This window comes from Carassius carassius, chromosome 26 (genome assembly GCF_963082965.1).
Source record: "Carassius carassius chromosome 26, fCarCar2.1, whole genome shotgun sequence".
Lineage (NCBI taxonomy): Eukaryota > Metazoa > Chordata > Actinopteri > Cypriniformes > Cyprinidae > Carassius > Carassius carassius.
The window spans coordinates 16,208,420-16,222,093 of NC_081780.1; the positions used below are offsets into that span (position 1 = coordinate 16,208,420).

General features: G+C 37.0%; 1 protein-coding gene across 1 annotated transcript in view; it reads right to left on the bottom strand.

The window, feature by feature from the left end:
• LOC132105894 (CUGBP Elav-like family member 2) overlaps positions 1-5,705 on the bottom strand; it is a 141,637-nt gene extending 135,932 nt beyond the window's left edge. Inside the window, exon 1 of the mRNA XM_059511388.1 lies at positions 5,454-5,705. Within this exon, the coding sequence (XP_059367371.1) occupies positions 5,454-5,506 (53 nt within the window). The 5' untranslated portion in view covers positions 5,507-5,705. The remainder of the gene's footprint in view (positions 1-5,453) is intronic.
• Between the last annotated feature and the right edge of the window lie 7,969 nt (positions 5,706-13,674).

The window sequence follows — 13,674 nt, forward strand, 5'->3', positions numbered from 1 at the left end:
GAGAGAGAGAGAGAGTTGACAATAGGCTCTGTCTCTCTCTCAGACAGTCAGACGTTCAGTCCAGTTTTAATCACGGACATTCAGTGCGGCCTGAAAAGAGTCTCTGTCCTGAGCCCTGCACTCTCCTACAGCTTAAACAATGCACTGCTCACACACACACGTTCAGATTCTCATTAAAATCCTGTGACCATTTCCCAATTTCCTCAACCAGCCAAATGGGGAGAAATCTGTTACTTTGTCTCGCAAAAACACACACACACACAAAATTCAGAATAGCAAGAAATACAAAAGTGCCATATTAAGACACACCAATAAATTCTATGTCTGCAAGTTTGCTCTTTTATTGGTTAGAAGATGAAGATGTAAAAAGATTTCATATGTTTTTTTTTTCAGAAAAGTTTCTTATCATAAAAAAGACGTAGAAAAAAGTATCAAGATATTAAATTAAAGTGGAAATCCTAGCTTAGATCTTTTTAGGACCTTGATGAAAAATAAAATAAAAATTGAGTTCACGTTGAGTCCTCTTTTTTTTTTTCTATTCTGTCATTTGGTAACATTTTAGTATATGGACCAATTCTCACTATTAACTAGTTGTTTATTAGCGTGCATATTACTTACATATAGTCTGTTTATTAGTACTTATAAAGCACATATTCAGCATAACAATTATTCTACATCCCTAATCCTACCCAGTACCTAAACCTAACTACCTCATTAACTATTAATAAGCAGTAATTATGATTTTATTGAGGCAAAAGTCGTTGTTATTAGTTAGTTAATAGTGAGTTTCAATTTGCTTTTCAGTGAAACACATTGCTGTCTGTAAGAAACTATTAAGATATTTAAGAGATTTTTCTTTTTACAGGAAATGTATGATGATGATGAGTTTCAAGGAGACTGTTATTTGGGGCAAAGAGGGTACAACAGAGGATTTATATAAAAAAAAGTAGTACAACAGAGGATCTATATAAAAAAAGTAGTACAATTTCTCTGTCCCCATCCATCTTCTTTACACTTTTATCTCTCACAGTCTCATTCTTTCGAGCATCTATTGTTCTGCCTGCATTCATTTCCCTGTCTCTCTCTCTCCTTCAGCTGTAATTGTGATGGGTGAGCTGATAATTGTAATAACGTTCTCTAGGTAGAGAGTGTGTGTGAGGGGTGGGGGGTTGAACTTCAAGGGGTGCAGACCCATCTGGGTAGCTCATGCAGGCTCTGAAAATGTCAGCCTGTGGAACAATATTGGTCACACACACAGATGCACATACACAGACAGTATAATGGGTACACTGACTAGACGGCGGAGGGCAGTGCATCGCCGCACTGACTAGAGCCAATAATACGGAACACTGGATCCAGCACACACACTCATCAAATGTGGTCTTCACCTCCAGCCTGCACTGCCACATCGCTTCCTCCACCTCTTCCTCATTACCTCGAGCTTTCACAAGACCTGAGTACACAACTTAACCAGTAAACAAATATACACTCACAAGAACTATCTATCCATCCATCCATCCATCCATCCATCCATCCCTATCTGTCTGTCTGTCTGTCTGTCTGTCTGTCTGTCTGTCTGTCTGTCTGTCTGTCTACCTATCTATCTATCTATCTATCTATCTATCTATCTATCTATCTATCTATCTATCTATCTATCATCTGTCTGTCTGTCTGTCTGTCTGTCTGTCTGTCTGTCTGTCTGTCTGTCTGTCTATCTATCTATCTATCTATCTATCTATCTATCTATCTATCTCTGACTGTCTGTCTGTCTGTCTGTCTCTGTCTCTCTCTCTATCTCTCTCTCTCTCTCTATCTATCTATCTCTAGACACACATAACGGAGGTTAGTTATTCTAGATACGTAAAGGTCTTATCCTTTTTGTTGCAGCGCAGTGCCCAGACCTGTTGGGTAGGAGTGATGTGCGCTGCTGTGTGCGTCTGAGGCTGGTACAGGTGCAGAGATCAGCATGGAATGCCGTTCATCTGCGTCGCCCATCTGTGCGCCACTGTTTGCAGCCAGCCGCTAATGCCGGGGATAGGGGACAGGCTAACGGCATGAACCGCCCACCCACACACACGCGCACACAAAATCCACTCAGCCAGATAATTACGGATGCGTCCTGGGCAGAGGCTTAAACACACACTCAGAGCCGTTGCCGCTAACAGCGTTCATTAAAACCAACACTGCAAAGGTCAGAGGTCACCCACTGCTAAAGACGGATGCTTGCCACTCCATTGCCTCTCTACTAGCGCTGCTCTTTCTCTCTCTCTGGCCTAAAAACAAGTTGATTTCTCACTCTGCTAAAATGAGGGAAAGAAAGAAAGATGTAAAAAGACAATGAGAAACCAAGTTTACCTGCCATCAGGCACAAGAACACCAAGTCTCGTGTTTAAATATGCCTCTAATCAAATCATCTCCCCCTCCTGCCTCTCTGCTAATTCAATAAAGGCAACAACTTGTCATTGTTATTTAAAGTAATTTTCAATGTAATCAAGTGGTATTAATAAGCATGCTGCCTCTCATTACCGACTCAAACCTGCCTTCCGAAGCGCGCAGAACGCAGTGTGTGTGTGTCAGCGTGACAGAGAGGCTGTTGTGTGCCTGTATGTGTGTGTTAGAACATTATGCATGTGCTTATGACTCATTGTGTGTGTGTGTGTCTGTGTGGGCGGACATGAGTTCCATGGTATTTTTGTTCTTGTTGTTTGCAGTGACAGAACGGAGTTGCATTTCTTGGCTTCGTTTTCGCGCAAAACATTTGCGCAAAAGTTAGAAAAAATGTAAAGAACATAAGAGGCAGAGATGAACATAAAGTGAAGTAGAGAATAGCATAGATAGATAGATAGATAGATACTATTATCCTAGCATGACATTTACATGTTGCAAATTACATAAATGAATTTCAAAAATGCATTGAATGCAAAAGCAGCTGAAATCAATCTCCAAGTCTGTCATTCAAACCACATCCGTGTTACAAATGCATCGAGCCCTTCTGAAGGAAAAGTGGGATCATGACAGAGTGATCCCGCAGAGAGCTGAGCCCTAAAAAGAAATGAAGCACGTCGGAAATTTCCACTGCATGGATCATAAGAAAAATGTGACATCACTACGATGCGTCATATTCAGATGCAATCCAAGATGATGTATTTAAACAAGGCAGAAACTGTTGCGAGCTGACGGCGAGGTGTTCAGAGGCGTCGATCCGGTAGAAACTTGAGGAAAACGCAGACGCTGGAGTTTTTGTTTGCGCAGCATGTCAAAGTTGCGCCCAGAAAAATCTACTTAATAGATAGCCAAGTTACTTCTGGATTTATTTTATCTGCTTTCTCAGTCTGTTTTCCCAGATTTTACTCAAATAAAGGATGACAGAAGAAAGGGGTTTGAACTAAAGGAGAGATAATGATAAAGTTGATCGGATGTAACACAAACACACACACACACACACAGTGCTCATTAGACAACAGTTTTCTGGGTTGTCTGGTGGCTTCACTAGGCTGTAAAGAATGTCACTGAGTACCCTACAGCCACATAAGTAAGAGAGAAACGTAAAGAGATGCAGGTAGCACTTTATTTTACAGTCCTGTTCCTCATGTACATACAATGTACTTATTATAGTAATTACAATAACTATGTAATAACTAGGTACTAACCCTGAACCTACCCCTAAACCTAACCCTACCCCATGTAGTTACCTTGTATTACCAGAACTTTCTTAGATAAATACACTTTAAGTACACTATAAGTACATGTTAGTATACGTACTGTAAAATAAAGTGCAACCGAGATGCAACAGAAAGACAAGAAAACTTAAGCTGGTCTTTATTAAGGCAGTCCGGCAGCTGCTCCTCTGGCTAATACAGAGCCTCCACACTAATAAAGAAGAAAAAGACAAATAGTGATCCATCACACATCCCCCATCAGCCCCATTTCTCCCGCTCTGAACAGAAGATTATGCCCCGGATGGCTCTGGGGTGGAACTGTGATTGTGAGTGTCAGTCAGAGAGAAGGAAAAGGAACATACCGACTAATAGTGCTACATCGATCGGGAAATGTCTACTTAAATGCAGCAGTAGTCTGTCACCTAAGGCTATTAAAACAGGACTGTACATGTGTGTTTGTTCTAGTATGTGTCAATATCGGATTCGCACATTTAAAAATATCCACAGAATTTGCGTTTTCGCATGCACACGTTTGAGGATGCGTATATGCATTTTGGTGCAATCTGAGCTGACCTGCTTATCGGAAAAAAAAACTGACCAAAAATAACACTTCTTCTGAGAGAGCACAGCGTGTCATCTTTATACCCTTGATCTATTTCATAATTCAGTGTGGAATACAGCGGCGCCCCAATTTACAACAACCCAGAATCCTGAACTATATATGAAGATCCAGAGTATTTATAGTTCGCTTCATACCCTCATTCTAAACATGCTCATGAACGCTTTTAAAGTGCTATTAGTAATTCTGACTGAACCTCTTATTTATGTATCCAAAACATCTGAGATGGAGCTCAACATTCAACAACTAACTAAAATATGTATGTATTTATTTATGTTATTGTGCAGATTATCAGAAAAATACTAAATAACTTTTGCAAAAGCTAATATAAATAGAACATAAACCTTATTTTAGGGTCATAATGCTTTCCGAAAACTAATGCGGAACGATTTGACATCATGACATGCTTTCTGTGGTTTCAGTTGCCCTTCTATACTTCCTCAAAAAAAAAACTGAGTTAACACAATGGCTGTCTCAACCCCGATGGCGAGCTGCGTTTTTAACATTTTAGGCACTTTTAAAAGCAGTTGTGATGTTTCAAAATAACTAGAAATCTCTAAAGATAATGGTTATAGGGTTAGGGTGAGCTGTGGTAGCTCAGTTTTGACACGCACTTGATAAATATCCAACAGTGTTTAAACTAAGGTAAAACGATGAAGGAAACTTCAAAGCCGCACATTTGCTTGCGCAATAGACGGATATGCGCAACACCATGTGCCATTTCAAGATCCTAAGGGGTGTTTAAAAAGAGACAAAAAGGGAAAACGAAACAGCCCAAAATCTCAAGTCGATTGACAAAGTGGATAAATGAAGTAGCCTATTCTATATAAATCTCGCAGCGGAGCGCACCGCGTCTTCTCAGCATCAGCACCATCATCCCGCATCACATGAGTTGAGACGCGCCCGGTCCGGTAAGACTCCTCAATCCCGGTGCGTTCGGGGGAGGGTTTGGTCGCTCAAGGGGTTAATAAGACACTCCATGCGTCAGACACATGACAGTATATGTGCGGACTCAAGAAAAAACAAAAAAAAAGTCCCACACACACTTTTTTTCGAGCTGAAATTGCACACGCAGTCGTACGCGATTCTCACAACATTCATGTTGGAGAAGAGCGGAGGGAAGAGCGTGCCTCAGCGCGGGCGAGATGGAGACACATGTTCGGCTCAGGTCTTACCTTAACACGTTCCAGCTCTTGAGAGGGTCCAGGTCTGAGATTATAGAGACCATGCTTGAGGCTCGGGCGGCTCGGGCTTTGCTCGGACAGAACGCGGCTGATTGAGTGAGTGAGTGAGCGCTGTTACTCCGACTGTCTCTCTGCACTGCTCTGAGTGTGATAAGCGCTGAGAACAGGCTCTCTTTCCTCCGCCCCTCACAATCACTCCAGCTCTCCCTCTCTCTCTCTATACGAACCTCTTCTGCGTAATATCCGACTCAACGAATGCAACCGTTTCCGTAGACACTGCAGAATGAATAGCCTACCTGGCGCTTTTATGATCCTTGTGAATTTTTAAAAGAGATTTTTTATTTTTTTTATAGAGGCGGGCCTCTATAACTCTGTGAAAACGACATACTGTTCTCCACTTTAAAGTCTGAATTTCACAGTTAAAATAGGTAAGTATAGGCCTACCAATAACGCTTTACGCGGTCATGCTTCATATTAGACTTACTTACATTGTACTTAGTAAGTACATACTGTGCTGATCTTCAGAACTAATAAAAGGAGGTTAGAGCTAGTGTTATGACTAAGGTCAAGGATGTTTTTGCACACTTTGCAGAACCATTAGTCCACCCACTACCCATTGTTCACTGTATGTGTAAGAATAAATATAATGTTTAGATTTGTTTAATTTAAGATGCCACTCAGATTAAATGTAATTGTATTCTAACAACACGATATGACAGTAAGACATCTAATATGCGGGATACAAAAGCTATATACAATTAATTATTTAATGATGATTACAATAATGCTAAAAGTCATAATAACAAAGTGACCAAATTACTCCTTACTGGTGCTGTCAAACAATTAATCCAAAATAAGAGTTTTTAGTTGCATAAATTATGTTTGTGCACTGTGTATATTTATTATGTATATATAAATACACACACTATATCTATTTTTGAAAATATTTACATGTCATATACATTTATATTCTTATATTTTATATTATATATATATAAATATATTTAATATATAAACAACATGTTTTTCTTAAAATATACACATGCATGTGTTTGTATTTATATATACAAAATAAATATACATAGTATACAGACATATTATGTAAACAAAAACTTGTTTTCTTTTTATATTTTGTCTGCAATTAATCTGCAAAGCATCTGCTGAGTACAAATGTCTGTCAGACGTCTTTCAGATGTCAGGTTTACATACATTCTAAATCCTAAACATCTTAAAGACATCTAATATACGTCTATTTGACATCTGATAGGAAACGTCCAATAGATGTATTTCAGATAAACACTCTAAAAAAATATGCCCTGCAGATGTAAATGCAAATGATGAACACGTGCTATCAGTGACATTCATTTGTATTATTTATTAGGCTACATACCAGATGTAGACGCTTTTAAATGTGAACTAAATCCCCCTCTAAAAATTTTTTAATGCTTAGTCAAAATAAATGTTTTCTGTAACAATCAGAAAATCTGAATAATTTATAATGTCCTTGATACTGTCTTATTGAATAATAAGTAAATTGTTCAACTAACAAACAATTATTGAATAATAGTTAATTTAGTATTTTATAACACAGCTTGGTACAGCTTGAAATATTTTGTTGCAAACTATACCAATGGTCAAGAACAGTTCATGGCAAAACAGGTTTCTTGGAACATTTTCATCTAAAACGGCATCTTGAAATGGCAATGTTGTTTTGTCATAAACCGTTATGACGAGAAAAAGATGGGGAACGTTTAGGTCTGTGAGTCAAATGAGAAGACAGACAGCCATTCCACGTGACATTATTGTATCTACAAGGCTTCCTTCCTGTTTGACATATCACCACATCCTGTTTTAGGCCTACCACTTTGTCTGGGCTTTAACTGCAGATATTTACCATACAGAAACTATGTTAATTCAGATTAACGAATGTAAAACAACTTGCAATGTTTGTATTAAAGAAAAACATGGTGAATTTTATAGTACATTTTGTGCATGTGTTTAAAAGTGAGTTAAATAAAATAAAACTGCATACATAAAGTTTGAATTTCCTTTGTATCTCTTGCTCAATATCATTAGGTCAGATGTTTTCAATATATATATATATATATATATATATATATATATATATATATATAAATATAAATATATATATATATAAATATAAATATATATATATATATATATATATATATATATATATATATATATATATATATATATATATATATATATATATATACATACTGTATATTACTGTAGCAGGGTCAGAAAAGCAAAAACAATAACATAAAAATTTAAGAAATACAACAACAATAATACAAGAAAAAACAATCAATCACTATTAATCACTATATCTAACCTATCCAAAGTAGGCCACTATGTTTGAGAACGGTTCAGTTCTTTTGAAATGAAGAGTATGGATGCATTAAAGAGATAATTCACCCAAAAATAAAAATTATGTCATTAATTATTCACCCTCATGTCGTTCCAACCCAATAGGACCTTTGTTCATATTCAGGATGCAAATTAAGATATTTTCAATGAAATCCAAGAGCTTTCTGAACCTGCATAGATAGCAGCACAACTGAAATGTTTAATGCCCAGAAAGGTAAAGACATCATTAAAATAGTCCATGTGGAATCAGAAGAATGCATATGGATGATCGTGGTAGTATTTTGAATGGGCATGACACGGAGACAGAGGAGAAGAAATTGTTGAATAACATTATTTTGTATCCTTCGTGCACAAAAAGTATTCTCATAGCTTCGTAAAATTACAGTTGAACCACTGATATCACATGACAGTGGCGGTTCTACACGGAGGTCTAGGGAGGCCCGTGCCTCTGTAAAAAAAAAGTAATATGATTTTACGAGCTCTTTAGGAACTTAATCATATTCAGGGATGCGAACATCGCGCTTTCCGGCGCCTCCCGTTTTTTTCACATCAGTTTGGGTGACTTGGGTCTGATTGTATTTTCTCAAAGTCATTAAATTAAAGTTTACGGAAACCTTGTTTTCCCTCCTCTGCGGCTGTCAATCATTCTCCATTCAGTATTCAAATAGCGCGCACCTCGTCCATTTACAGCAGGATGCATGGTAAAACTCTCTCCAATATTATATACTCACATTATAATGCTTGATCTGTAGATAAAAAGGTGGATTGTGGCTGTGGATTTGCATAAAATGACTTTATTTTGTGTATTTGTATTTTTTATGTTTGTTGCTGTTTTTAAAAGACTCGCTTGTGCCTGTTAGATCACACACATGTTTTAAAAGCCGTAAACTTTTCAAATCACTTTGTGAGCTCAGTTTTGAAGCGTTTCATATTATCATGGTTTTGCGCACTGAAAGATTATTAAAAGCTTATTACATATTTAGCCTGCACAATACATTTGAAATAAGCATAATTTAATTGTATATTATTTCTGTGTAGTGTAGTGTAAGCATTATAAATATATACACTTCTGAATTCTTGACATTCATATATAAATATTAAATTGTGAAATGTATGATTGCCTGATTGAATTTTATAAGAGTACTTATAGTAATTTTTTTATTAACATGTTTAGATTGTGTAAAATTACTGTGTAGATTTTTTCAAGAATTACTTTTTGTATTTATTTGCATTACATTTAAATAAAATATGTTGCCATTTTTAATGTGCCCCTCTGGTTAAACACTAGCCCCTCCTTGGCCCCCCTAGTAAAATTTGTCTAGAGCCTCCACTGTCACATGAACTATTTTAATGATGTCCTCACTACCTTTCTGGGCCTTGAACGTGTCAGTTTTATTGCTGTCTATGCAGAATCAGAAAGCTCTCGGATTTAATCAAAAACTTGCCCAACGATGATAAATGTAATACATAATAATTTCTTATGGACAACAAAATCAGGAATGTGTAAAAGAAAGCTAAATAGACTAGCACTTCTAGCAGTTAAACAACATTTGCTGTTGCAGAGTTGTTAGCGTCTACGTCATCCCCATAAACCACTCGAAAAGCCACACTCCACTACTTTAGCTCACAATGATTGGCTAAAAGCATCTAATAACCGTTATAACCACCCCGACCAATCATGCTAAATAACAAGCAAAGAGGTCTGTTTAACAAACCCACAAGAAAGCAGAATCCTGGTTTCTGGAAAGCGCTGGGTTTGTGTGGGTGTGAGAGTGTTATTCTTAAACACAGCTTCTTAAAACGTGCAAAATGTTCCTTTTCCATTCATCCACTCACTCGCGGCCTGTAATCTTGTTAGCGACGATATTTACACACATTCACACACACCTCTCAGGCTCCTTTTCAAGCTACGGAGATGTGTGAGAGACAGACGTAGACAGAAAACCAAAAATGGGGCTTTTTCCTCGTCTCCTCCACCACAATAAGAGACACTGACCCGAGACATCAGCTACAATTCATAGCCCTACACGTCTAATCTAGATAAAGTACGTAAAACATCCTTTTTTAAATCTATTCCTTCCTCTCTTCCTCTGTCTGCATCTATTCAGCCTAAATAAAAAGAAGAAAAGGACATAAAGAAATGAGGAATGGCACAAAATGCCGGCATGCACACCAGCGCAAGGATGAAATAACTATGAGGGGATTATTTAATAAACGACGATATTTCCTTTCTTCTGAAATCCATTTGATGCTGTCAAATAAGCCCAAAGCCATACGCCCACGTGCACATTGTCTTAAAAATAGTGATTTGATGAGGATCTATTCTGCCTAACCAGGCAGAAATATAGTGTTGCCTCTCTTCAGAGTCAAAGCTTCATAAATCCGCCTGTCCAGGGTGGACAGGAATAACTGAGATTGGAGAGCTTTTGAATGTAATTATGAAATGTATTTGTCCTTTTCTTTTTTGCAACATGATGAACATGAATGTAAATCTTGTTAAACATACCTGGCAGATGAGGTGTGGATAGATGGCTTGTCTGGATCATCTAAAAGAGCAGAAAATAATGAACTGTTGGACAATTCAGACCACATTTTCGAAATGATGCACATCCATGCATATTATGGATCTGAAAGACAATCAAAACAATAAATCAGTCATGTCTAGTTTTACTCAGAAATATGTCAGTTTATGCAAATAAATCTGATAAAACACACAGTTAACTTCAAGAATTACACAGTTCAGTTAATGGCATCAACACCGTCCACAAAAACTGTGCTAAAAGCAGTTTAAATGGATTTTATAGAGTGCTGTGATGTAGAGGATACAGCAGACTACTGCAGTCTGACATACTTTAATGGGACCGTACAGTGTTCATTTTCACCTGAATAAACACAGTAGCTAAACAAATCAATTTCACTCAAATGTCTGAGACATCGATGATCATTTACATGCATGGCTAACATGAAATGTGAGCGGAAATAATGAGACAGTTTGTGAATCTATAAAAAGCCAAAACTAAAAAAAAGGAACAACAGTTAGGCCTATTATTTTTCTGCAAGTTTAGCAGCTAGTTTGTTACTAGATTGTGAGTGGTTACTGAATAAGATGCATGTTTTTGCACTCATTTGCAACATTCAAATATAGAACAACTAATGAATTCACACTTTTTTTCCCTTCATGTCACAAAGAACAGATCATAGGTGCATCAGTTGCTAGTTTGTTGTAATTAGGCTAATAATAATTACAGCTACATTGCAGTTGAGATTTATGTTAGATGCAAACAAGATAATGAGAAACACACAGAGAAGAAGAGAATGTGCCTTGCGGGTAAGCATATGTAAATGTAACATTAGAATGGTAGAGGAGCCGTGTGTGCTGTTATTGGCTACATTCATCACGCTAAGATAACAGGTCTGTTACTGTGTCTGTAAAGCACAAAACAGAAAGGAGAAAACAAGGTGACAAAAGGTGACAGGGCGAATAAACAGCTTGAAAGATTAGCTTACATTTGAAGAAGTGGCTTTTGTGTTATATTGCACTTTTGTTGTTTTTGTCTTTGTCAAGCACCCTGTGTTCCGCTATCGACGGCAGTTGTCTAATGCTGCCTTCAAGTCATCTCAGTATGATCAGATTTAGATGATGAGCAAATGCCACCAAGGTCGTAATTACCAGTGGGAAGCTCAGGATTTTCTTTGAGCCCAGACTTGACGAGTGGGGGGCATGTCAATTAAAGCATCATGGTTTTTGGCTAATTGGTAATGCTAATAAAAAAGCCTGTTGGTTTCATTTTACGTTCAGGTTTAGAAGAACACAATAAAGCTTCTAGAAAGTCTACTACTTTTCTCAATATTCTCTGTGAAAGACCATAAATGCTAAAATATAACGATAAGTATTAGTTACACAGCCAATGCACAACATGTGCTCTACATTTCCTGCCTTTATTGAGAAGCAAAATATTACACTTCCCCTTTGCTTTCATTTTTTTTATGAATAAAAACACTTGAACGCACTGTACAACACATTACAACTTGTAAGTAGAAACTTCTAAAGAGAACTCAGTTCGAAATTTTAGCCTTGTCTACTAACTAGTACAAAAGCTAACTAAAATGGAACCTTATAAGTCATAGTTCCTGGGCTGATTTACATAAGCAGCAATTCAGTACATCACACATATACTGATCTTCATATAAAATGCTCAGTAAACTTTGACTGACAATTATTTCTAATAGAGTTTGCTGTTAGCATGTTGCTAAGCTAATAGTGTAATAGTTAAAAAAGGGAAAAATGAAAGGCTAATATATTTTTTTGTCTCTTGTAGGATTTATATGTCTCTTGACATGCAAAACTCGACTTTTTACAATCCATTTTGGGATAGCTTTTACTGTGAAGTATACATGCAGCGCTATATTGAACCCTAGCCAAAATTGAGTATCTAATGGCATTTTTCCACTGCATGGTACAGCACGGTATGGTTCAGAACGGTTTACTTTTGGGGGGTTTTCCACTGGGTACGGTACCCGGTACTTTTGTAGTAGCCCCTTGGTTGAGGTTCCAAGTGAACCGTACCATTACCTAAACGTGATATGCAAACTCTGCTGATCATGGATTGGCTTGAGAGAATCGTCACTACCTGCTTGTGACACAAACACAAAAGTACCACTAGAATTAAATTTAGCACAAGCAGCAAAGTATCGAATGCAACTGTTTTGAACGAGCACAACTTTTTTTTAACAACCAAAAGGTTTCGTAGTCTGCTGCAGAAGTTCAGACGTTCCTCTCGTTAATAGCAGAGGAGCGGATCCAGCGAGAGCTTGATGGAGCAACACGGAATGAAAACATTTTTTTTTTGTGGTCATGGCAGTAGAGGCGGCGCAACTAGCCGAATTGTACCACGCAGTGGAAAAGTGCCATTAGAAGCATACAACATTATAATGTTAGCATAAAGTTTCTCTCTAGGTTTTGGAACAGCTTTTAATTTATTTAGCTTATATAAACTTATTTTAATTAGCTGCCAAGGCAACATTTAAACTTCTCTTCATTTCCCATAGCTAACTAACTATTTATTTATTGTTTGTGTGTATCTAATATTCTATTAAATTTCAGCTTTATTTTAATTAACAAACTATTTCTAATGCTTTTAGTTAAAGTTAACTATAACAATACTGCTTTTGGAACAAACCTTAAGTGTACAAATGTTGTTGTCACCCTCATCTAATTATATTCTTGATAATGCTATAATCCACTTGGCATCACACCAGGGTTATTTACTGTACTTAAAATCTAAAGTAATAATGTCAAAAAGTAATTTAAAAAAAATAAAATAATTATTGCTTATCACATCAAATCTGCTCCATGGAAACATCAAACAAAGCCAGATGCAACTTGACTGCAGTAATGGTTTTAGCCTGGCTTTGCAGTTCAGATATTAGTCAGTATCTGTGCGTTTCCAGCTAAATAACTTTTGTGGGTTGTGTGATCTGTATTAATACTAATTCATACTGTAAGTTTTATTGCCTTTATTACATAATGTCTGAGCAACGTCTTCTTTTAAACAGAAAACACACACATAAATAATAAGTGTTTTGCTGACAGTAATACACTTCTCCAGTTATTCCCTGCCAAACAAATGTCCTCCTTCAGCTCTTTCTCTGTGTAATCACGGTTATTGATCGTTTGGAGGTGGAATTAGACCTTCAACGTTCTTGTGTTAATCCAATTGTTGGGAAATTAGAGGTTATGGAACATATGGAGAAAATAATTCTATCCATAATATTTTGATTTAGTCTTGTAGTTATCATTTTTTCTCCAAGATCCAGA